The sequence below is a fragment of the Orycteropus afer genome, unplaced genomic scaffold (genome assembly GCF_000298275.1).
Source record: "Orycteropus afer afer isolate SDZICR_OR568_19922 unplaced genomic scaffold, OryAfe1.0 scaffold00040, whole genome shotgun sequence".
Lineage (NCBI taxonomy): Eukaryota > Metazoa > Chordata > Mammalia > Tubulidentata > Orycteropodidae > Orycteropus > Orycteropus afer.
The window spans coordinates 6362441-6388422 of record NW_006921627.1 but is presented as its reverse complement, the minus strand read 5'-3'; the positions used below and the strand labels follow the sequence as shown (position 1 = coordinate 6388422).

The window sequence follows — 25982 nt, the reverse complement described above, 5'->3', positions numbered from 1 at the left end:
AAAATAAAATTAAAAAAAAAAAAGAAAGAAACTATAAGAGATCTACATAAATGGAAGAACATACACTGCTCATGGATAGGAAGATTGAACATTGTGAAAATGTTAATAATACCCAAAGCAATCTATACATTCAATGCAATCCCAAACCAGATCCCATCAACATTCTTTAAGGACATGGAAAAGCCAATCACTAGTTTTATATAGAAAGGAAAGAGAGCTCAGATCAGCAAAGCCCTACTGAAAAAGAAGAGCAAGTAGGAGGTCTCACACTCCTGGATCTCAAAACCTACTACACAGCCACTGTAGTCAAAACTGCTTGGTATCGGTATAATGACAGATACATAGACCAGTGGAACAGAATCGATAACCCAGAAATAGATCCATCCACCTATGGTCAGCTGATCTTTGACAGAGGGCCAAAATCCATTAAATGAGGAAGATAGTCTCTTTAACAAATAGTGCTAGCAAAACGGGAAATCTATTTGCAGAAAAATGAAACAAAATTCATACCTCACACCATACACAAAAACTAACTCCAGATGGATCAAAGACTTAAATATAAAACCTAAAAATAAAAGTATAAAGTTCATCAAAGAAAAAAATAGGGCCAAACTTAGGGGCCCTAATATATGGCATTAATAGACTACCAAACATTTAAGTAAAAATGCACAGATGGCTGGAACCTTCTAAAAATTACATTCTTATGCTCATCAAAAGACTTTTCCAATAGAGTAAAAAGAGAACCTACAGATCGGGAAAAAATATTTGGCAATGACATATCTGACAAGGAACATATCTCTAAAATTTATAGAAAACTCCAACACCTCAATATCAAAAAAGACAAACAATCCAATTAAAAAATAGGTAGAAGACATGAACAAACACTTCATCAAAGAAGATATTTTGGAAGTCAACAAACACATGAAGAAATGTTCATGATCATTAGCCATTGGAAAGATGCTAATGAAAACAAAAATGAGCTACCATCTCACCCCAGCACTAATAACAAAGGTCAACAAGTATGACAATAACAGATGCTGGTGAGGATGTAGAGAGACTGAGACTCTCACACACTGCTAGTGGGACTATAAAATGATACAATCCCTGTGGAAAATGGTATGGTTATTCCTTAAAAAGTTGGAAATAGAAGTACCATTTCATCCAGCAATCCCATTAACTAGGTATATATCTAAAGAAGTAAGAGCCAGGACATGAATAGATATATGCACACTCATATTCATAGCAGCACTATTCACAATAGCAAAGAGATAGAAACAACCTAAGTGGCCATCAATGGAAGAATGGATAACCAAACCATGGTACATACACACAATGGAATACTATGCAACAATAAATAATGTAGAATCCACAAAACACCCCATAACATGGATGAACCTGGACAACATTATGCTGAGTGAAATAAGTCAATCACAGAAGGACAAAATTATATTAGTCCACTATTGTAAAAAGTCAAGGAAAGGTTTATATATGGAAGGAAACTTTCTACATGCATATCTGTATGTGCTATGAGAATGTCCATATATATAAAATAGCCAACAGGGCAAAGTCATAACTCCTTAACCACAGCCAAACACCCTGGGGGAGTGAGTCCCTGGGTCCACAGGCTTGGGACTATGATCTCTGGGGACACCAAGTTCAATTGGCATAACACAGTACACAAAAACATGGCTTACATCCTACTTTGGGAGCTCTGGTGGCGTAGTGCCTAAGGCATTTGACTGCTAACCAGAAGGCTGGTGGTTCAAACCCACTAGCCTCAGAAGGAAGGTTGGACAATCTACTTCCATAGTGATACTGCCTTGATGGCAGTGAGTTTGGTTTTTTTGTTTTTGGTGAGTAGCGACTGGGGTTTTAAAAGCTTGCAAGTTGCCATCTAAGACACAACAATTGGTCTCTCCTTGTGTGGAGCAAAGAAGAATGAAGGAAATCAAAGACACATGGAAACAATTATTCCAAGGGACTAGTGGAGCATGTGAATCACAGCCCACATAACTGAGACCAGAAGAATGAGATGGTGTCTGGCTACCATGGTCAACCACTTGGAAAAGGACCAAAATAGGAGATCCTGGATAAAGTGGGAGAAAAATGTTGAACAAAACTCAAAAAAATCATTAAAAAGACCAGGCTTACTCATCTGTTAGAGACTGGTGAAACCCCCTAGACTATGGTCCCTAGTATTCTTCCAGGCCTGAAACTGAACTCACTCCCATGGCTTCCAGCATATAAGGTGAACAATCAACCATGAATCAACCAGAAGAACAGTATTTGCGCAGGGAGATAGCTCAGAGGGCAGGAACACATAGGAAAGAAGGACACAGAGAATGGATAACCAAGAGGTAGGAAATGGGAAGAGAGCAGTTACATTGTGGGGATTGCAGTCAATGTCATGAAACAAAATGTATATGAACCGCTGTATGGAAAATGAAATTGCTCTGTAAACTTTCACCCCAAATCACAATAAACAAATAAATAAAAGCCCAAAACCCTTCAATGACTTCCCATCTCCTTAGATTAAAAGTGTTCAAGTCTTCCTCTCTATTCTAGTCTGCCTTCTAATCAGTGAGTAGTGCCTGCGGGGTCTTAAAAGCTTTCTAAGCAGCCACCCAAGATATATTAACAATTGTTGTCTATTTGCATTGCACAACAGATAAAGAAAGATAATCAGAAATAGGAGGAGGAAATGGGCTGTAGGTCTAATAGCCCCCATGAACTACCATGAGACCAGAAGAAATAGATGGTGCCCAGCTACCATTACTAAACATTTTGTTCAAAGACCTAATAGCTGCATCTTGATCAATAGGAGGAAAAAATATGGAATAGAATTTTAAATTCTTGTTGGAAACCAAACTTACTGAATACACTGAAACTGGAGGAACCCTGAATCTATTGCCTGGAAACAACTTTTAACCCTTGAACAAAAACTATCCCATGAAGTCATCTTTAAACTAAACAAAAGCAAGTAAGTAAGTGTGGAAGCTCCACAGGATCTGCCAACCCCTCTACCCAGCTGTCTCACTTCTTGGGCTTCATCTCCATCACTCCCCACCTCATTCTATCCTGTCATCCTAGACCCTGTGCTGTTTCCTGAACATGCCAGGCCCACTCCCACTTCAGGGCCTCTTTGTTTCCTGTCTCTCTGCCAAGAACACTCCTCCCCAGAGACAGCATGGCTTACTCTCTCACTTTCTCCATGTCTTTGTTGCATGCCTGATCTCCCACTGAAAAGTGCAATCTCCCCGCCCTCTCTGGCACTTTCTTCCATCTCTGCTTTTCTCCATCACAATTTCTAATACACTATGTAATCTACTAGGAGCTCTGGTAGCACAGTGTCTAAGGCACTTGACTGCTAACCAGAAGGCTAGTGGTTCAAACCCATCAGCCACTCCTTGGAAGGAAGGTTGGGCAATCTACTTCCCTAGTGATACCGCCTCAGAAACCCAAGGAGGGGTCACTATGAGTCGAGTCTCGACAGGACAGCACATAACAACAACATGTAATCTACTTACTTATTTTGTGTACTGTTGTCTTTCTCCTTACTAGAAGGAAAGCCCCATCAGAATAGGGATTTGGGTCTGTTTTATTCACCAATTACACAGAACACCCAGAAAACTGCCTGCACATAGTAGGCTTTCAGTAAAGATTTGTTAAAAGAATGATTCAATAAAATAAATAAAGAAATAAACGGTAAGAAAGAAGATCTCTCACAAAGTGTTTTAATCTTTTAAGAGAAAAGTATGAGTTCTATAAATGCAAGGAAGCTTTTACTTCTGATTACCAAGCCAAACTCACTGTCGTTGAGTCTGCTGCGACTCATAGCGATCCCTCCTTGGGTTTCCAAGGTGGTATCACTACAGAAGTAGATTGTCCAGTCTTCCTTCTGAGGCGTGGCTAGTGGGCTTGAACCACCAGCCTTCTGGTTAGCAGTCAAAGGCCTTAGTCAGTATGCCACCAGAGCGCCCTTACTTCTGCTTGACCCTACATAATTTTCAAAGTGCTTTCTTATCCTGATCACATTTGAGCCTCTCTACACAGTAGCCCTGGTGACACAATGGTTAAGCATTGTTGCTAACCAAAAGGTCGGAGGTTTGAACATATCAGTGTCTTTGTGGGGGAAAAAAGACCTGGTGATCAGTTCTGTTAAAGATTACAGCCTAGGAAACCCTATGGGGCACATTCTATCTATTCTATCATGTCAACTATGAGTTGAATTCAACTCAATGGCACACAACAACAATGCTTCTGAAAACTGGGAGGCTTCTTTAGAAAAAAGAAATTCAAAACACAAATATAAAAATAGAATAAAAACATTTGGGTATAGCAGATATGTTCACTATTTCCCTTTGATGGTTTCATGGATATATACATGTGTCAAAAGTTACAAATTGTTCACTTTAACTGTCAATTATACCTCAAAAAAATGATTTCAAAAATTTTAGGAACTCAGAAGGGGCCCATGTTAAATGAGGGGTCCTGAATCCTAATTAACTTCGCAGTAAATCCACCTCCTCCCTGTAACAAAGCAGATCAAACAAAAAACCAAACTCACTGCCATCGAATCGGATCCGACTAATAGTGACCCCTTCTTGGGTTTCCAAGGAGTTATCACCACAGAAGTAGATTGCCCAATCTCCCTTCCAAGGAGCCGCTGGTGGGTTTGAACCGCCAGACTTCTGGTTAGTAGTCAAATGCCTTAGGCACTATGCCACCAGAGTTCCCAACAAAGCAGATAATTATCCCTATTTGCCAGACGATGAAACTGAGGCCAGGAATCCTCACCCAGATGACCCACAAGTACATCTAGTACAAACTACCCAGGTTCACTATGGGCTCAGCCATCTGCATCTGCCACAAAGAAAATGCTGAATTAATGGGAACTCTTCTCGCAGACGCAGGCAGTCCTCCTACTTCTAACAGCGCTGTTTCCACTGCAGCACACGTTAAGTAGTAGCTGGGCAGGCTCTAGGTCCCTAGGAGGCCCAAATGGTTTGCACCCAACTGCCAACTTAAAGGTTGGTGGTTCGAACCCACCCAGCAGTACTATAGTAAAAAGCCCTGACGATCTGTTTGCAATAAGATTACAGCAAGGAGACCCTAGAAGCAGCTCTACTCTGTAACACATGGGGTCACATGAGTCAGAATCAACTCAATGGTCATAGGATTGTTTACCTTCTTTTTTCTTAGAACAACAGAGGCTCTGCCCATTGGTTGAGGTGCTTACTTCAGACATCACAGATGGTACAGCCTCATGTGCAAGGATCATTGAGATAGAACCCCAGCCCACCCCCACAACTATCACCCCTGCCCACTGTGACAGGGCTCAGGGGCTCTGCTTCCAGAGAGGCATGTGGGCCAGAGGCCAGCAGTGGGGCCAGGACAGGGACCAAACCCAAGGGCTGGCTCTGATGTCTTGGTATTTTTTCACACTGTGCTCCCTCCCCTCCCTTTCTCTGGACCCTCCTCCTCCCCACCTTTGCCGCTTCTGTCATCTAGTCCTGTTCTGCTTGTCAGTGGGTGACGCCAGCCACTGAGAATTCCCCCTTGTGTGGGAGTGAAGTGCTGGGTTTCTGTGGGTGTGCTGAGCCAAGGGGGCCCAAACAGCCTTCCTTCCTGCCTCCTGGAGTCCTCCAGAGGTCAACTTGGGCATTCCATGGCCTCCAGGCCAGCTGGCCTCTAATTCAGGATCCATACATACACAGGGGAATGCTTAACACTTCACTCTTGTAATAAGAATAAAAATAATGTGAATTTATTGAGCACTTACATGTGCTAGATGCTGCACATTTTAGCTGTGCAAATACGAATACGTATACTCTAAAAGCTTTATTTGAATTCACTCTAAATTCTCAAAATACCTCAATGTGGGTGGTACTATCATCATCTCTACTCTATAAATGGGGAAACAGAGGCACAGAGAGGTTAAGAAACTTGTTCAGGGTCACATACTAACTAACAAGTGATTGAGTTCAAATTCATGAACTCTGGGTCCAAAGCCTCCCTCTTAACTACTGTACAGTATTACTTCTCCATAACATGGAATTGGGAGCCATCTCTCTTAGAGGCAGGGGCTGGATCAGGTCACCCCAGAAGGCCTTGTGAAGCCCAAGGAAGAAGAAACTGAGGCCCAGAGAGAGGAAGTGATTTATTCGAAGTTACAAAGTTTGTCAGTGCCCAGGTACCAAGAGAAGATACATTTTCTAAGTCATGCCAAGTGCTTCAGACTGCTACACAATGGTGGCTTTTCCCAACGAATGCCCTTCTCTGGCTGTGCTGTGATCTTCCTTGGTGAGGGATTATTCTGCTCCCTCCTTCTACATCAATCTCCCTGATTCTTCCTATCTCGGCATGAAATAAAGTCCCGGGCAATGAATGATTGCCTGCCAACTACTGCTCCAACTATTGGGATCCTACTGCCTGCACATCTGTTTTGTCTCCCTCACGGCCAGTGGCTCCCAGAGTTTGTGGAAGTCAATATGCCCTGGATGGCAACAGACACCAAAAGGCCCAGAGGCAGGAGGAGGAACAGACGGGTCTAGGGAATGTGGCCTCAGAGGCAGAGCCCCAATACCACAGTAAAAGCCAGTAGAAAAGAACAAGGGCAGTGTCATGAATTGAACTGTGTCCCCCCAAAATATGTACCAACTTGGCTAGGCTATGATTCCCAGTATTGTGTGGTTGTCCTCCATTTTGTGATCTAATTATCTTCCATTTTGTGATATGCTGTAAATCCTAACGTCTATGTTAATGAAGGAGCTCTGGTGATATCGTACTTAAGGCATTTGACTGCTAACCAGAAGGTTGGTGGTTCAAACCCACCAGCCACTCCACAGAAGGAAGACTGGGCAATCTACTTCTGTAAAAATTTACCGCCTTGGAAACCCAAAGGTGGTTACTATGAATCTGAATTGACTTGATAGCAGTGAGTTTGGTTTGTATATGTTAATGAGGCAGGATTAGTTTGGGGTTTATCTTGAGTCAGAGCCTTATAAGACACTCTTACTGAAGTTCCATCCTTATTCAAGTCACGCTCTTGCTTGAGTCATATCTTTTACCTTACAAAAGATAAATACAGAGAGACATGAGTATCAAGGAGAGGGACCACACTGCTATCAGAAGAGCTGGAAGAGAAGAGTATCCTTTGGACCCAAGGTGCCTGCACTGAGAACCTCCTTGACCCATGGGAAGAATGATGCCAAGACACATGGAGATCTAAGGACGCAGAAGCTGAAGAGACATGGACATTCCTCCAGAGCTGAGAGAGAGGAAAAAGCCTTGCCCTAGAGCTGGTGCTCTGAATTTGGACTTCTAGCCTCTTAAACTTTAAGAAAATAAATTTCTGTTACAGCACGACTAGATTACTAAAGCAGAAATCAATAAATCAGTTGAGGTCATAGCAGTATAAGGTGGGTTCTAAACTTAGTAACTTCTGAGATATGTAAAGAACAGCATAGACACACAAACAGGGGGAAAGACCGATAGATACCACCTAATAGCAAAGGAGGCAGATGAATCTACAAGCTCAGGAACTCTAAGGATTAGAAGGAACTCTGGTGGCATAGTGCCTAAGGTATTTATTTGACTGCTAACCAAAAGGCTGGTGGTTCAAACCCACTAGCCACTCCTCAGAAGGAAGGTTGAACAATCTACTTCTGTAGGGATACTGCCTCGGAAACCCAAGGAGGGGTCACTGGACTGAGTCGGATTCCACTGGATGGAAGTAGGTTTGGGGTTTAGAAGCTGAAATAGACAAAGAATTTCCCTCTAAGCCACACCCTGAATTCAGGCTTCTTGCCTCCTGGACTGTGAGAAAATAAGTTTCTGTTCTTTAAAGCCACCCATGTGTGGTATTTTTGTTATAGTAGCACTAGGAAACTAAGACAGACACCAAGATACTTATAGAAAATCCAGGCAAGTTAGTGGAAGGGAAAGAGACCTGTATCCTTGTCCTAATTTTGCCAGTAGCTGTGTGACCCTGTGCAAGACCTTCTCCCTGTGGTGCTTGAGATCACAGGCTGGGAAGGCACGAGGAACAAGCCTAGAGATCAGGGTTTACGAGTTCTAAGTGACCTGGTGGAGGCCAATCAGGCAGCTGGGCATTGCAGTATGGCAGGTGGCCTCAGCCAACCCCAGAAAGGACCTGGGTGGGGCTGGGAAAAATGCCCCTGCCAGGCCCATCTGCCAGAGACATGTGTCTAACAGCCCCCAGTTCACACAGGGCGAGTCAGCTCCCATCTCCAGCCCCACCTCACCAGGGTGAGGACAGCGACGAAGAAAGGGGAGCCAGACGGCAAGGACACTGCCAGAACCACAAACTGAAGACAGGATGCTCCCAATCCAGGGTTCAGACAGGAACACCACCACTTTCTCCTAACCACACATCCAGCATCACATACACCCTGCCAGGAACCCCAATCCTTGTCTCCAGAACACATTACACACATGACCTCTAAAAACCCATCTGGAAAATCCTGTCTGGAAAAGTTCACTGCTTGATCTCATTTTCCCCTCACTGACTCCCCTCTATTTGCACCAGCACTCTCTCTGAGCCTGAGCTTTCCTGTTTCCCTATCAGTTGAGGAATCTCATGACACAGAGGAGCAAACACACAGATTCAAATCCCTGCAAGCTAGCTACTAGGTCTGTGATCGCAGGTCAGTTATCTAACTTCTCCTAGGCTCAATTTACTCTTCTAATTAATGAGGTTAACCACACCTATTACACCACCCTAAATATCAAAAATGATGTAGCGTAAGTAAAACACCTGCCATTCAGCAGAAGGTCAGTAATGTCAGCTACCATAGTTGCAACTGTAATATTTGTATTACAATTGTAATGTAGCTAGTAACTCCCTGTTATAACTAATGTTATTACTTTTTAAATGGAAAAGGGCTAGTAGACACATGACACGATGCATTATATAGCACACACAACAGCCACCCCTCATATAAACTATGGACTTGAGTTAATAATAATGTATGAGTAATGGCTCATCAATTGTAACAAACCTACCACAGGAACACAGATGTCAACAGCATCAACAATGTGCATGAGGGCGGAGGCATGTGGGAGCTCTCTGTACCTTCTGCACAATTTTTCTCTAAACCTAAGATGCTCTAAAAAAATTAATCTATTAAAAAACAATTAATTAAAAAACAAAAAAATTTGAAAGGGGCTAAGAACCGGAGAGGGGATTACATGTCAATCTTTGGTTTACTCGGGCCAGAGGCCTCTCACAGGAGGCTCTTGTAGGAGCTCTTAAGTTTCACTCCTGAAGATGGACCTGAGAGAAGGTTGGGTTCTGCCTCTAGCCCTGCTCTGATCCCCAGGGCCCAGGAACTTCTCTGTCCAGGGATCAGTTGAAGCTATAAACACCTGGAACTGGAGGAGGAAGCTATCTGTGGAAAAGAAAACTGACTAAAGCTTGAGAATGGAAAATAGTGCCTATGGCAATTAGTATTAAATTGCTGATTGATCTCTCACATCTGGCATGGGAGCTGCAGTATTGCCTCCCCTCAAGTGGTACCCAGGACATATGCCAAACCTGCCATACCCTACATAAGCCTCTGAAGACAATGATTGGGCCCAAGACAGGAGCTATTACCATCACTGTCCCTGGACAGCTCTGAGCCTTCAGCTGAAATCCTAACCAGCCTCAAAGCCACTGGTCTGGAACTGCTGCTGATCTTCACCCAAGTGGGTGTTCTCACTTGGTCCCACAAGGCCTGCTGGACTTGGTGTGTGCCTTTCTTATGATCCTTGGGTAAATCATCTGGTCTAAGTCTAAGCTCTGGTCTAAGCTGTGAGCTCCTTGAGAGCAGGATATCATCCTTGGTAGAGGGTCAGTGAAAAAGGGGAAGACTCTCACCGAGATGGACTGACATGGTGGCTGCAGCGATGGGCTCAAGCATAGCAAAGGCTGTGAGAATGGTGCAGGACTAGGCTGTTTCCTTTGTGCATAGGGTCGCTACGAGTTGGACCTGACTTACTGGCACCTAACAACAATAGAGGTGGGTTTGGCCAGTAGTCAAATTCATCTCTACATCCCCTGGTGCTATTTATTTAGCACATATTACATGCTTTCAACCCTTGAGCGACACTGAAAGGTTACTGTTGTTAGGTGCAGTGGAGTAGATTCTGACTACTGGGAATTCCATATGTACAGAGTAGAACTGGCCATACGGTTTTCAAGGCTGTGACCTTTTGGAAACATGTCAAAGACTACAATCTTCAGCATGGATCACATCTCAACATAAAGAAAACAAAAATCTTCACAAGTGGACCAACAAGCAACATCATGATCAATGGAGAAAAGATTGAAGTTGTCAGGGATTTTATTTTACTCGGATCCACAATCAATACCCATGGAAGCAGCAGTCAAGAAATCACACATTGTATTGCACTGGGCAAATCTGCTTTAAGGGACCTCTTCAAAATGTTTAAGAGCAGAGCAAAGGTGTCATTTTGAAGACTCAGGTGTGCCTAACCCAAGCCATGGTATTTTCAATAGCCTCATATGCATACAAAAGTTGGACAATGAATAAGGAAGACTAAAGAAGAGTTGATGCCTTTGAATTGTGGCGTTGGCAAAGAATACTGAAAATACCATGGACTACCAGAAGAAAGAACAACTCTGTCCTGGCAAAAATACAGCCAGAATGCTCCTAAGAAGCAACAATAGCCAGACTTTGTCACATCTAATTTGGTCATATTGTCAGAAGGGACCAGTCCCTGGAGAAGGATATCATACTTGGTAGAGGGTCAGTGAAAAAGGGGAAGACCCTCACCGAGATGGACTGACATGGTGGCTGCAACGATGGGCTCAAGCATAGCAAAGACTGTGAGAATGGTGCAGAACTAGGCCGTTTCCTTCTGTTGTGCATAGGGTCGCTACGAGTTGGACCTGACTTACTGGCACCTAACAACAATAGAGGTGGGTTTGAACCACCAACCTTTTGGCTAGTAGTCAAGCACTTAATAGTTGGCACCACCCAAGAGTTCCTACTATCTCCATTTTACAAATGGAAACTGAAGCTCAGAAAAGTTAAATTACTTGCCCAAGGTCACACCAATTATAGGGGAGCAGAGAATGACTTTGAACCGAGGCTCACATCATCATGCCTCTCAAGAATCATTAAGTTAGTGTGGTAGGCCGTAAGAGGGAGAACATGTCAGAGTTGGCAACCCACAGGGCAACAAAGCCAAGAGCAGTGGACAATCCAAGGAACAATGACATGACGAGGAAGCATGGGAGCAGGAAAAGCTGAGCAACACACTCTGACAGCTCTGTCCCATCACATAAGTGAAGAGAGCCCTGATCCAAGTTCTAGTTGCAACTCTGCCAATTATTAGCTATGTGACTTTGGACCTGTTTCCTCATCCACAAAATGAGGAAACCCTTTCGCTCTGACATTTTCTCAAGGCAGTGCTTGGCCCAGATCCTCCACTGGGTCCCGAAAACCCACCAAGCGAACTCTTGCATCTGGGCCAGTACTCACACTCTCTCTTTCCCCTGCCTGGAATATGCACCCTTCTCTATCCAGCTCAAGCTCTACCTCCTCCAAGAAAACATCCAAGTCCAAAGTCATCTTTCCCCCTGGTTTATGGTCAGTTATATTTCCAGAGATGTTTCTTCTGCTTTTCTCTCATTATAGTGGGCAGTCCTGGAGAACCCTCAGAGACCAAAGGGCCTTCAGCTGGTCTGGTCTAGGGTTGTTGTTGTTGTGATGTGCTGTCGAGTTGGAAGGTAGTGGGCACTGAATAAAAACTGACTGACTGCTCCCAGGAGTGGTAAGCCTGGGACATGGGGCACTCAGTAAAACAAAGGAAAAAGGAGAGGAGAAGCAGACACAGAGAAGGAGAGGCAGAAAGACTTGGAAATTCATGAGCAACCTTTAGAAAGAGTGAAGGAGCCCAAAAGAGAGGCATGAATGCACAGAGGAAGAACCTTAGATCCAGCCATAAGCCTCTAGTATGCAGGAGGGAGAAGTAAGACAGCCCAGGCCAGTGCTGAGCTGTGAGAACAGGGGAAGAAGGCAGAGTGTGGGGACTGATGGGGAAGACGTTACCCCACCCTCATCTCCCCACCACCTGCCCACAGGGGCCAGCAGCCAGCCTGGCTAAAGGAGGTCAGAGTGCCCAGAATGATGCCAGGGCGAGGGTCACACAGTGACGGGGCAAAAATGAAAGCAGGGCAACCATGACTAGGAGAGGACTAGCAGCCCCAGGCCCAGGCCCCAGCCCAGACGAGGTGAGGGGCGTTCAAGGGGAGGGTCCCAGCCAACAAGCATGAAAGACTCAGCTCAGAAATAACAGGTGTTAATCTCTTGTGTTGCTTTGCATGTCATCTGCATGTCTGCCTGGCCCTGGTCAGTGTGTCCTGCTCAGGGTATGCTGTGGCCTGGGCTGGGAGCAGGCCTAATCCCTGTCCTCAGAGAGCCAAGGCCAGGTCCCCAGGTCTCAAATCTTGCTTTCGACACCACAGAGTCAAATCAGCTCCTCTTTCTGCCTGCTTCCCCTCAGTCCCAACCCAGTGTCCTACTGGGCTGGCCCACCTGGAAAATGACTGGTGGGCTCTGGATGTGGGAGGAATATAAAGACTAGGGCCCCTATGGACGCTAGAAACAGGTGGGGGCTGAGGATGGAGCTGAGGGTACATAAAGGATGGGAAGCTAGGATAGGAGAAGAAAAGCCAAAGTAAGATAAGGTCTGAGTCAGTTTGCCCCTTCTGCTCTGTCCCAAAGGGCCCCTCTCACACACTGGGGTGAGCTCAGAGCTCTCTACAGTTCCCCACTGGACTGGTCAGGCTTTGCAGAGAGCTCCTCATCACCTCCCTGTGTGATTCTGTCTTGGCTCAGACCTCAGGACTGGTAAGAAGAGATAGGGATGAGCCAGTGTCGGGTGCCCAGCAGGATCTGTGCTCAGGGAGGACAGGTGCTATGGGGACAGGGGTGTCACCAGACACTGATGTAGCCTCCAGGCCCCCTGCCTAGAGCCTGACCCACCTGGAGCTGAGGCCAAGCCAGAGGTGGGGCAGGGAGAGGAGGGAAGCAGGCTCACAAAGGCCATTCCAGGTGATGGTGGGAGTACTGGTCTGGAGGCTGCAGAATTGGGTTCTAGCACAACTCCTGCCACCCCCAATCCCACTTACTAGCTGAAAGACTTGGAGAAACTCTGGACTTCTCTGAACGACCATTTCTGCATCTGTGAAACGGAGATTAAAATTCCCCCCTCAACTTCCTTGAAAGTATCTAAGGGACAATGGATGTCAAAGACCTTTGGAGACTCAAGTCTTATTAAGCTTAATTAAGAAGCAAATAAAGAGCCCAGGTTAGTGCAGTGGTTAAGTGCTTGGCTGCTAACCAAAACGTTGTGGTTCAAACCCACCAGCCACTCCGTGGAAAAAGATGAGGCAGTCTGCTTCTGCAAAGATTTACAGCCTTGGAAACCCTACAGGGCAGTTCTACCCTGTCCTTAGGGTCACTCTGAGTTGCAAATGATTCAAGGGTGACAGGTTTGGTTTGGTTTTTAAGAGCTCCCGGTCCTGGTCTCTGTCTCTCCTCCCTCTTCTCCTCCCGATCCCATCCAAGTGATCTCCCTGCCCTTTCTTCTCCTTGCCTCTCAGCACAGGGGAAAGGGAGCCCATATACAGGACACCAGCATGGCCAGAATAGTTGGCCAAATGCTGTTTTCATCCTGCTTCCCCTACTCAATGGCTCTCCTCTTGCCAGACAGAATTCCAACCCAAGTCCTGCTAAAATCCACAGCCTTGCCTCTCCCCATGTGTGGTAGTTAAATTTGTATGTCAACTTGGCTGGGCCTGGTTGAGTGGCTGGACAGCTGGTAGTAGTTATTCCCCATGATGAGACTGGCAATCAACTCCATGGTGGGATCTACCACAAGCAGCTGAGTAGCTGCCTTTGGGATGTGGTCTGCTTCCTGTATATATATATAAGGAGAAGAGCCTTGGGGATAGTCTCTAGCTTATGGCATGCTTGGATCCTGCATGTAGCTGTGTCGTTGTTCAGCAGTCTGCCATGCTCTGCCGACTTTTGGACTTACAATGGACTTGAATTAATGGCCTGCTGTGTGGTTTGGTAGCATTGGGACTGTACCATTTTTTTTGTTGACCTTGGGCTTGTTAGCCTCAGCAGCCAGTAACTGCCTGAGTGAAGAAAAGCCTCTAGCTTCAGTGGGCCGGAAGCAAGAGGCAGAGCTGAAACCCAAAGTTGAGGGGCTTTTACACAGCCCCTAGAGCCTGGCACTTTGAACTTGGATGTAAAGCCTCCAAACTGTAAGAGAATAAACTCCTGTTTGTTCAAGCCATCCCATTTGTGGTATATTCCTGTCGGAGTGGCACTAAGTAACCAGAACACCATGCCTCTGCCACAGTTGTCTGTGTGACCCTAGATAAGTCTCTAACCCCAAAATCTTTAAATGTGAAGTGGGGATGGAAATATCTACTTGTTATTAGGTGCCATCGAGTCTGTTCTGACTCACAGTGACCCTGTGTACAACAGAATGAAATGCTGCTCAATCCTGTACCATTCTTACAATCCTTGCTATGCTTGAGCCCATCGTTGCAGCCACTGTGTCAATCCATCTCAAATATCTACCTATAAGGATGAAATTAAACTAAGTATCAAAGACCATGGTCCATAGTGGCAACTCAAATAAAAGTGTTGATTCTGCCACATTCTGTCATCTCCACAGGGCTGTTCTAGACATTTGCAGCACCCTCAGCCTTTTTTGTTTGTTTCTTTTTACTAAACGCCTCTTGCATGCTGATATTTACCAGACCATTTGTCCCTTTAAAGCACACAGATAGGTTCTGAAAAGTGTCCTGTGTTCATATCATGTCTTCCCACCCTGACAGCTCTCCTGCCACACTAGCTGTCCTTCCCTGCATGTCCCCTGCCCTTTCTCACCTTCACACCTATGCTTATGATCAACATCCACTCCATTCTCCACCGAAGTCATGGAAAGAGACCATTTCCTCATCAATTAAATAAACCTATGTAAAGCATACAATACCACACCTGGCACCCAACAGGTGCCCCATACACTTCAGCTGTCCCTCCATGAAGCTTCCTTAGTGCTAAAAGAAGCAAACATTAGAGCAGGAGGAAGGGCTAGAGCAGAGGTGGTACAGAGAAGCTGATCCGGAGTGTGGACAGCCACAGACATAAAGAGATTCTCTGTGGGAACCCAACAAACCCAGCAAAGAGGTAGGCTGGTAAAACATGAGCAGTTCTAATTGAAAACTGAGGAGTACATCAGGGGTCCAGCTCAAAAGGACTTGTTCCCCAAAAAAGCAAAAAAAAAAAAAAAAGGGGGGGGGTAGAAATCACTTTGATCTTATAGGGAAGGTTGGAGATAAAGGATAAACAGGAGGATATGCAAGCTCTACTATTCCTTGGGCCGGCAGCAACTTGATTTGATTTAATCAGCCCCTAGGAATCCCTCAAGAAGCTCTGGTGGCAAAGTGCTTAAAGCATTTGGCTGCTAACCAAAAGATTGGTGGTTTGAATCCCACCAGCCGCTCTGTGGGAGAAAGATGAAGCAGTCCACTTCCATAAATATTACAGCTTCGGAAACCCTATGGGGCAGTGCTACTCTGTCCAATAGGGTCACTGTGAGTCAGAACGGACTTGATGGCAGTGGGTTTGGGGTTTTCTTTGGTAGGAGCCCTTCACATAGCACTGACACACCAAAACAAAACCAATTGCTGTTGAGTCAATTCCAACTCACAGTGACCTAATGTGTGTCAGAGTAAAGCTGTGCTCCATAGGTTTTCAGTGGCTGATTTTTCAGAAGTAGATCACAAAGCCTTTCATTTGAGACAACACTGGGTGACCTTCAACCACCAATCGTTTGTTTAGCTGCCAAGAACATTAACTGTTTGCATCACCCAGGGACTCTTGCACTGAGTGTCCTTTAAACAGCTGACAAGCACCTATGCTGGATGGGAGGAGGAAGTTGAATGGAAATCTCTGGGAATGGACAACTGGAACCATCTTGCTGGGAGCAAGGCAGGACTCTCTGTTGTCACAGACCTCAGTTAGTTACAAGGACCCACTCTGGCCTCTCAGCCCCTGCCAGTATCCCAAGCTAGAGGCCCTTTCCAAAGGGAACAGAGGCCTGAATAAGGTCTTCAAATAGCTATTCAGTTTTGGTTTAGTTTTACTTTTCCGGATACCGTTCTTTTGCATCCTGAAGTCCACATGGCCCCATGCAGATGCTAGACTACATGTTCTGGATTCTCAGCCACTCATGAAAATCAAGCTTTGATCACTCCCAGCTGGAGGCTGCCTTTCCTAAGGTCGAGTTCTATGGCACTGTGCTTAATTGAGTCTCTCCTGGGATACTCCCAATAGTCTGCCTTTTATTAGAGCTACTACATATTTGCTCAACTTTTCTACCACTCCCACTCAGATCTAGGGACTAGATATGACCCACCCACACCTGGCAAACAGAAGGTTCAGCACATGTTTGTTACAAGAATGAGTGAATGAATGAATGAATGAACGTGTATCCAGTGACCCTATTCCTAACAACTTTCACAACCAAAGTGGGAAGCTTAGTAATGAGCAGGCATTTGCCTGGGGGATGGCTTGTGCATTTTCCCAGTCTGCTCTAGGGGGATGGTCTACCCTTCTCAGAGTCCCTTTTCTCAAGTTTTTGACCACCACAACTTCTTGCACCCAACGCTCCACATCCACTCAAAGGATTTTCCTCAGATACCTTCCTATCCTTTGTGAAACCAGAAAAAAAGAAAGCAGTGTCCATCTGATAGAGGGGAAAGTCATTTCCCCTCTGCTACTTGGAGGACGCTCCAAGGTTATTGTGTCTTTCCCTCCTAAGAAATACAGCCTAGGAAACTAGGCTCTATTTTCAGGGCTTGACCATAAGCCTATGGGCCTGCTGCCCAGCCCTGACAGGCTCCTTACCATACATCTTGCCTTCATCTGACAGGATGATTTTGCGCCGACCACAGGGTGGATAGATGGCCAGGGCCTCCTGGAAGCTCTGCTCAATATCTGGACTCCACACACCCTCTGCATCATTGTCGATGGGCTTGTCCAATGCCTGACTGCCCCCAGAGACGTTGCTCCCCTCAGGGGAGTTAGGAGAGCTCCACTCGTTGGAGGTAATGGTGCCGGCCTTGCCCTCCAAGGCTCCGCTTGGAGGAGCGCCCGTTGGACCTGTATGGACAGAAACCACAGCACAGATGAGAAACTGTGTGGACCATGGGATGGGGGACACCCCAGAGAGTACGAAAGCCCCAGAACTGCTGCTCTTCCTTGCCTGGTCACTCACAGCACAGGGATTTGGCAGGAAAGACTAAAGGCGCCAGTGGGGAAAAGAGTGAAGTGAAATGTCTGGAAGAAGTCAGGAGGCCTGGGATCTCAAGCAGGTCATTTTTCCTCTGTAGGAAATGGCCTACAAATGAACAGAATGGCCTGGTCACTCTGATTTTGGCTCTAAAGCATCCATGTTTCCCAGACAGATATGAGAAACAAGTTAGAGACGAAGATCAAATGCCAGGAGCTATTCTGACATTAAATCAACATTGGAGAAAAGGAAGCAAAATAAAATGCAGGTCAGCATTCTCCTCATCCACCACTGCTGCCCACCCACACATACACAGCTCAGACTCTTTTTAAAGCAAGGTTTTTAGCCCTGCTTAGAACTATGGCAGGGTGACTTGTTGGCACTTCCAGAGGCTGACAACCATAGCCATGCCCTTGCCACTAGCATGAGAAAATACAGGGGCCTCTCTGGTGCTCACACTGTCCAAGCTGTAAATTTCTGGACACAACCTTTAGGGCTTTGGAAATGATGGCCATCAAAAGCACCAAGTATATCAAGTGCCATCAAGTCAACTTCAGTTCAGTAGATCTGTGCCCCACAGGGCTTTCAATGTCTAATTTTTTTAACTATCAGTCTTTTCTTCCAAGGCACCTCTTAGTAGACTTGAACCTCTAACCTTTCAGCTAGCATCCAAGCATGTTAACAGTTTCCTTCAACCAGGGACACCCAGAATGGGCAGCAAGTACTATTAACCTTACAGTGGTGTTTGGATTAGGAGTACCAGGTAGATATCACCTCCCACAGCCCTCTCCGAAAGACCTGAAGACATTACCCAGAAGGGAGATAAAAGATGTACAGAAAATACAGAAATGATGCAGAGCAACATTTGATGAGAAAATGTCAGGGAATTTTCCAAAATTAATGAAAAACATGAATCCTTCAATTAAGGAACTATACTGAGTTCTAAGCAGAATAAATTCAAATAAAATACATACATACTGTAGGAACACTGCAGAATACCAAAAACAAAGAAAAGATCTTAAAAGTATCCAGGGTGAAAATGACAAATTGCTTACAGAGGATGAAGTATTCAACCATAACACCTGAACACCCAAAATAACATCTCCAAATAACTAAGAGAAAATAATTCTACCTAGAATTTAAAACCCAATCAAAAGATCATTCAAGAGTGAAGATTAAACAAAGGCATTTTCAGACAAAGATGAAGAGAATTTGCCACTACCAGACCCTCACTAAAAATCAGTAAATAAAAAGTACCAGACTAAAGGTACTTTAAAAAACAAAAAAAAGAACTGATAGGGAAAGAAGGCAGGAGTGGTAAACAAAGTAACTGATAAAAATAAGAGTAAACCAAAACAACACTAACTGTATAAAAACAATAACAATAATGCTGATAACTAATTTGGTGGCACAATGTATTAACATACCCATCATGACCACATTGGAGCTATCCTAGGAAGGCAAAGGTGGTTTAAAATTAGAATCTTTTGTTGTTGTTGTTATGTGACGGTGAGTGGGACCCACCCCCACCCCACTCATAGCAGACCCCTCCTTGGGTTTCTGAGGCAGTATCACTACAGAAGTAGCCTGCCCCATCTTCCTTCTGAGGAGTGGCTAGTGGGTTTTAACCACCAGCTTTCTTGTTAGCCTTAGGCAAAAAACATAATCATGCTTATAGACTGAAGCAGAAAAGCCAGTTTCTGAACCTTAATTTCAAAAAAGCATTTGATAAAATTCAAGACTCATTCACAATAAAATCACTTAACTAGTAGAAATAAAAGGGAACTTCCTACATCTGACAAAAAAACAAACTCAATGCCCGCCAGTCATTCTGACTCATAGCAACCCCTGCTTGGGATCCGAGGCTCCCAAGAAGGGGTCATTATGAGTTGGATCTGACTCGACAGCAGTGAGTTTGGGTTTTTTTTTTTTTATGTCTATGGAAGTAGATTGACCAGTCTTCCTTCCCAGGAGTGGCTGGTGGGTTTGAACTGCCAGCTTTCTGGTTAGCAGTCAACTGCCTTCGGCACTACGCCACCCAATTTCCTATATCTGACAAAAGGTGTGTCCTAAAATCCTCACACAAGTATCAAACTTAATGATGAAACACTATAATAAGCATTATCTTTAAAGTCAGGAATAAGAATGCTCACTCATGCTCACAAAGTACTAGTAGTCCAAGCCAACACAACAGAACAAGAAAGAGTCCTAAAGATTGAAAAGGAAGAAATAAAGCCATCATTATTCTCAGGAAATATGATGGAAGCTGGAAAAGACTCTACAGACTAATAAACCTTATAAGAAAATTCAATAACATCAATATATCAAAATCAATTATGTTCCTTTATAGTAGAAATAAGCTATTAGACATAATTTTTTAAAACATTCTATTTACAATAGGAACCAAAGCCATAATTTATCTAGTTATAAATCCAACAAAATATGAGATCTTTACATTGTAACTTTTTTAGAAGACATGTTGTTGTTGTTGTTATGTACCATTAAGTCGGCCCCAACTCACAGTGACCCCTCCTTGGGTTTCCGAGGCAGTATCACTACGGAAGTAGATTGCCCAACCTTCCTACTGAGGAGTGACTGGTGGGTTTGAACCGCTAGCCTCCTGGTTAGCAGTCAAGTGCCTTAGGCACTATGCTACCAGAGCTCCTTTCAGAAGACACAGACACCTAAATAAATAGAAATAATGTGTTCGTGGGTAAGGAAAACAGTATCATAAAGATGTTGAATCTCTCCAAATAAATCATAAATTCAATTCATATATGATAAAAATCTCACCAGGTTTCTTTTTTTTTGTTTTTTAACAAAACTTAACAAGCTGATTCTCAAAATATATGGAAGAACCAAAACCATTCTGAAGTTGTCCCTAACTCATTATCTTCACTTTTTCATCACTCACCAACCTACTCAATTTAAGTCAGACTACAGGTTTCCCTCCCTCCACCACTCCAATTAATACACTTTTGCTCACAACACCAATGAACTCAAGGTTGGTAATGGCTACTTTCTCAGTTTTCTTCTCAGTAGCATTCAACAAGGTTAACCTCTCCATTTCTTTCTCCTGGTTTCCTATTTTGCCAGACCCATTCCCAAAATGCTTTCCCCTCAGGGTTTGAGCTGACCTCCCCTTCTAGACTCTGTACATATTCCTTAGGTAATCCCCACCCAAAGCTCCCATTTCTGCTTTATATTTTTCAGTCTCAAACCTGTATCTCTCACCTCAGGTTTAGGGCTACAGGAAGCATCTGTCCATTAAGATCTCTAATGAAATGTCTCCAAAGCTCCTCAAATTCAACATATCCAAGACCAAATTCTCAACTTGCCACTGAACCCTGTTCTTCCTCCTCTGTTCTCTCTCAGGAAATGACACTATTACAAACCAAAAGAAGCCTAGGAGTATATTTTCACTTTTCCCTCTTACATCTCATATCCAACTAACAACTACATTCTGTTCTTCTACGCCTAAATGTCTCCTGAATCCTTTTCTCTCCCTATCTCACTGCTCAAATTCATGCCTCCACCAGTGCTCACCTGGATGACTGCAGCAACCCTATGCAGGCTCCTAACCACTTGACCATACATAACCCGAGTGATTTTTCAGTAATACAAATCTGATCATGTGAGTCCTCTACCTAAAATCTTTCCATGGCTCTCCCTTGCTCTTAAGATAAAACTACACACTCCATAATGGCATTTATAGAGCCCTTTATCAGCTGACTGCTGCTCTCCTGTCATACCTTACAGCCATCCGCACCACCCTCTATATACTCTTCTTTGCACCCAACCCCACCCCCCAAGTCCCAGACTCAATTATCCAGGCATACCCCCAATATGCTTCCTCCACTCCTAGTGGAAGTGCTGCCTGTGACTCTCTCCCCCATCCCTCTTTCATTCCACCAACTCCTATTCATCCCTAATGCCCAGCCACAGTGTCACTTCCTCTGGGAAGATGACCTTGACCTCAAGTCTCTATCAGGTGCCCTCCTATGTACTCCTCCAGAGTCCTGTGCTTTCCATATCATGGTTTCCATCTCCCAGTCATTGTTATTGTTTATTCAATTATTTGTCTCCTTCACTACACTTTAGACACCACCAGGTCAGGCCTGTCTTTCTTTACTAAACCTCCAACACATGGCATAGTAAGAAAAGAAAAGGGAGGGGAAAAAAAGGCCCACTGCCAACAAGTCCATTTTGCCTCATGATGACCCCATGTGTTACAGGGTAGAATTGTTCTGTGGGGTTTCCTTGGCTGTAACCTTTGTGGAAGCAGATCATCAGGCTTTTCTTCCACAATACCATTGGGTGGGTTTGAACAGCCAACCTTTAGGTTAGTCACTGAGCGCAAGCCATTTGTGCCACCCAGGCATTTCCTATATAGCACTTGTAAAGAAAAGAATAAACAAATGAACAGATACTCGATATGTGTTTTATGGGACAGTGTTATCTCTCAGTGGGAAAGGTGAATTTCTCTGTGTTTAGCTTTAGAGACCAAAAGAAAATGTCAGTGTCTAGATTTTGACACGCCATACAGAGAGCTGGAACTGGATGTGCCTGTTTCCCTTTGGGATTTATTTTAAAAGTTTATAAAATGAACGTGTGATGTCTGAGAATTAAGAGGCTGATTTTGGTTCCAGTTCTGTAACCAACTGCGTGACCACAGACAAATCATTTCATTTCTCTGGGCTTCTGTTCACTCATCTATAAAACTAAGGGTTGCTCAAGTTGGAATCTAAGGTCCATTCTGTGCTGACAGTGTCTGTGGCTTCCACTCTACTCAAACTCTCCAATTCCTCAGGGAGCTCTCCTAGTGGCCCCTAAACATACCGTGCAGATTTTCATTTGTGACTTTGCTCAGAGAAGGCTGGGGAACTGACCCATCATGGAGAGGTGTCCCATATGATAGTCAATAAGATGAGATGCTATACAGTACAGGGCCTGACACAAAGTAAATGCTCAATGTTGTTGTTGTCGTTATGTGTTGCTGAGTAGGACTCGACTCATAGCGACCCCTCCTTGGGTCTCCAAGGCAGTATCACCATAGAAGTAGACTGCCCCATCTTCTTTCCGAGGAGCGGTTGGTGGGTTTGAACCGCCAGCCTTCTGGTTAGCAGTCAAGTGCCTTAGGCACTACGCTACCAGAGCTCCCTAAATGCTCAATAAGAGGTTTTATTATTATCATCATTAAATTACAAATAATGCCCCAAGTGGAAAGTCTGATGCCCTAAGTGGACCTGAGAGGTACATGCATCTTAAGCTCCTGAGGCCTCAACTTCTACCTTTTCTTCTGGAACCTGACACTAAGCACAGATGAATACTCTGAGCCACACAGAGGGTACTGTGGAGGCCAGTATGCTAGGAGAGCTGGGAAGAAGAGCAACCCAACTTCCCTGATCCTATATGACCCCCTTTGAGAACTAGAGGCTGTGGTCTCTAGGCCCTACTCCTTAGAATTCACCCTTCCTTCACTGGAGCTGAGCTGGACTGACCCAGGGAAATGAGCACTGTCAGAGCCTGAGACACTGGGCCCAGACAGCCCAGTGGAACTGGAACACCAGACCTGACGAGGACCAGAGACTCCCCGTGCCAACTGCTGCCCCACAAGGGCACTCTGTGTCCCCAAGACTGGGTCCATCCCAGGGAAAGCAGGGCAGGTCACCCAAGGCCCTGGACCATGGGATTCATTACTGAAATGGAGTGGCTCCCAGCCCCACGTGGCACTGCTGCTCCCAGTCCACAACTATCACTGGCTGGCCTCTCCCACCCTCAGGGCCCCGGGCCTGGCAGCTGCCTTCTCTCACCAGGCAAACCTCCCCCGCAGCCTCTGCCCTGTGGCTAGTGGAATGGGGGTAAGCCAGTGCCAACCCAGAGAAGTATCCCCACTCTTCCTCCTCCTCCCCCCCCCAAGTGTTCCACAGTGACCCTCCTGGGCCTGCCAGGATGAGAGCTGGACGATGGGGGACAGATGGCATGGTTAAGCCTGGGCCATGTGCCATGGAGAGAGGAATAAAAATAATCCCGGACTTGGCTCTCCAGCCCTGGCCCAGAGGCCTCCTGCTCTGCCATTAGCCTCACCCAAAAGCCTAGCAGACAGCCCACCCACTGCCAACCCCAAGCCCAAACAATGCCCTGCTCCATCACAGGAAACTATAGAGTCTGGTTACTCAAAAGTTTCAAGAAGAAATAGAAATACCATTTGATCCAGCAATTCTATTACTAGGTATATATCCTAAAGAAGTGAGAGGCAGGATACATGTTCATCACAGCACTATTCACAATAGCAAAGAGATGGAAACAACCTAGGTGCCCATCATAAGCAGAATGGATAACCAAACTACATGGTACATACATACAATGGAATACTATGCAACACTAAAGAATAATGTAGAATGTGTAAAATACAACATAGTGTGGATAAACTTGGAGGACATTATGCTGAGTGAAACAAGTCAATCACAGAAGGACAAATATTGTATTAGTTCATTATTGTAAAAAGTCAACGCAAGGTTTATATACGAAAGGAAACTTTCTTTGTTGGTTACCAGGGATGGGAAGGGTTGTTGTTGTTAGGTGTATATATGTATACACACACACACACCCAAAAAACCAAACTCACTACACACACACACACACACACACATATACATTAAAGATTACTAGTGGTTACCAGGCATAGGGTTTTGTTTGCAGGGCAGTGAGTTTATGTTAATGATGGTGGAATATTTTGGAAAAAGATAGCAATAATGATGGCACAACATGAAAAATGTCATCAATGTCCCTGAGCTATAAATGTGGAAGTTGTTATGTTGGTGAATGTCTTGGTATGTATGTTTTCACCACAATAAAAGTTAAAAAAAAAAAAAAGAATAGTAAGAAATATTTTCAGTTATAGCATGTTAAAAGATCTCTCTAGGAGCTCTGGTGGCGTAGTGCCTAAGGCACCTGACTGCTAACCAGAAGCCTAGAGGTTCAAACTCACCAGCAACTCCTTGGAAGAAAGGTTGGGCAATCTAGTTCCGTAGTGATAGCGCCTCGGAAACCCAAGGCGGGGTCGCTATGAGTTGGATCTGACTCAACGGCAGTGAGAGTTAGTTTAAAGATCTCTCTAAAAATAAAATATAGCTAATTTGTAGTGAAAAAAAAAAAAAAAAAGGTTTCAAGAAGAATCAGCAATTTATGGATTCTTACAACAAATCTAACAATCAGAATAAGTTAGGGTTATATACGACCCCTCTCCCAAAAACACTTTCAAGATGGGAAGGAATTATGATCCCAGATAAGAAATGGAGAAACCAAGACTCAGGGAGAGCAAATAACTTGCCCAGGAAAGTGGCAAAACCAGACCTCAGACCCTGATGTCTTCTCCCTGACCGGTCCAAAACTTCCACCTCACACTCTCAAAGCCCACATCCTTCAGCCTTTCTCGACATCTCCAATGCCTACCTAACACCCCTGGCCTCTAGAGCCCACAGCATACAATTCCACATGTGATGATGCCTGGTCCGGCAAGGTGAGCTGTTAATTCACCTCTGTTCACCTATCTCCCTGACTGGACTGTAAGCCACTGGAGAACAAGATTATTTCCTATTAGCATACCCATATTTGCTATTAGCTCTTGTGGCACAGTGGTCAAAATGATTCGGCTGCTAAACAAAAATTTCGCGGTTCAAATCCACCAGTTGCTCCAAGGGAGAAAGTTGAGGCAATCTGTTTCCATAAAGATTTACAGAATTGGCAAGCATAACCCAAAATGCACAAACAGCTGAAGACAAACCAGATGAATGGGACCTTCTAAAAATTAAATTTATGTGCTTCAAAAGATTTCCCCAAAAAAGAAAAGAGAACCTACAGATTGGGAAAAAATACTCAGCAACAACATATCTGACAAGGGACTTAGCTCTAAAATTTATAGAAAACTCCAAAACCTCAACAACAAAAAGATTAACAATCCAATTAAAAAATGGGCAGAAGAATGAATAGATGCTTCACCAAACAGGATATTCAGGCAGCCAGCAAATACATGAAGAAATGCTCATGATCATTAGCTAACAGAGAGATGCAAATCAAAACAACAATGAGATACCATCTGGTCCCAACAATAATGGCAAAGTTGAACAAGAAAGAAAATAACAAATGATGGAGAGGATGTGTAGAGACTGGGATGCTCATACACTGCTGGTGGGATTGTCAAATGATACAACCACTGTGGAAAGCAGTATGGCTATTCCTTAAAAAGCTGGAATTAGAGGGAGGGAAAGGGAGGGATTAATTTAGGGCTAGTTGGGGCTTACATGCTGACATGGGTAGGGGGAGGGATATACGGGAAGGATATATGATCACCATAATAACATTGGGAAATGAGAAGACACCGAACTGTGCACATTAGAGACAGACGACAGATGCTAAAACCAACCAATTTGTCCACAATACCACATTGCCATTAACACCAAACACTAGGCTACACAGGTAAACACATAAACACCTGAGATGATCAGACAGGGATCAGTGAATAGAGGTATACTCTAGACCAAGGATAGACTCAGCTGAGGCTAATCTTGTACAGACACCAGTGATACAAAATACCTGCAGTCCTTGCAGAAACAATAGAAGACACAGAGTAA

General features: G+C 44.5%; 1 protein-coding gene across 1 annotated transcript in view; it reads right to left on the bottom strand.

Moving 5' to 3' along the window:
* Positions 1-18780, bottom strand: part of TEAD4 (TEA domain transcription factor 4) — an 83995-nt gene extending 65215 nt beyond the window's left edge. Inside the window, exons 1-2 of the mRNA XM_042780449.1 lie at positions 18777-18780; positions 16954-17219 (exon numbers count right to left, since the gene is read on the bottom strand). Of these exons, the coding sequence (XP_042636383.1) occupies positions 16954-17219; positions 18777-18780 (270 nt within the window). The remainder of the gene's footprint in view (positions 1-16953; positions 17220-18776) is intronic.
* Between the last annotated feature and the right edge of the window lie 7202 nt (positions 18781-25982).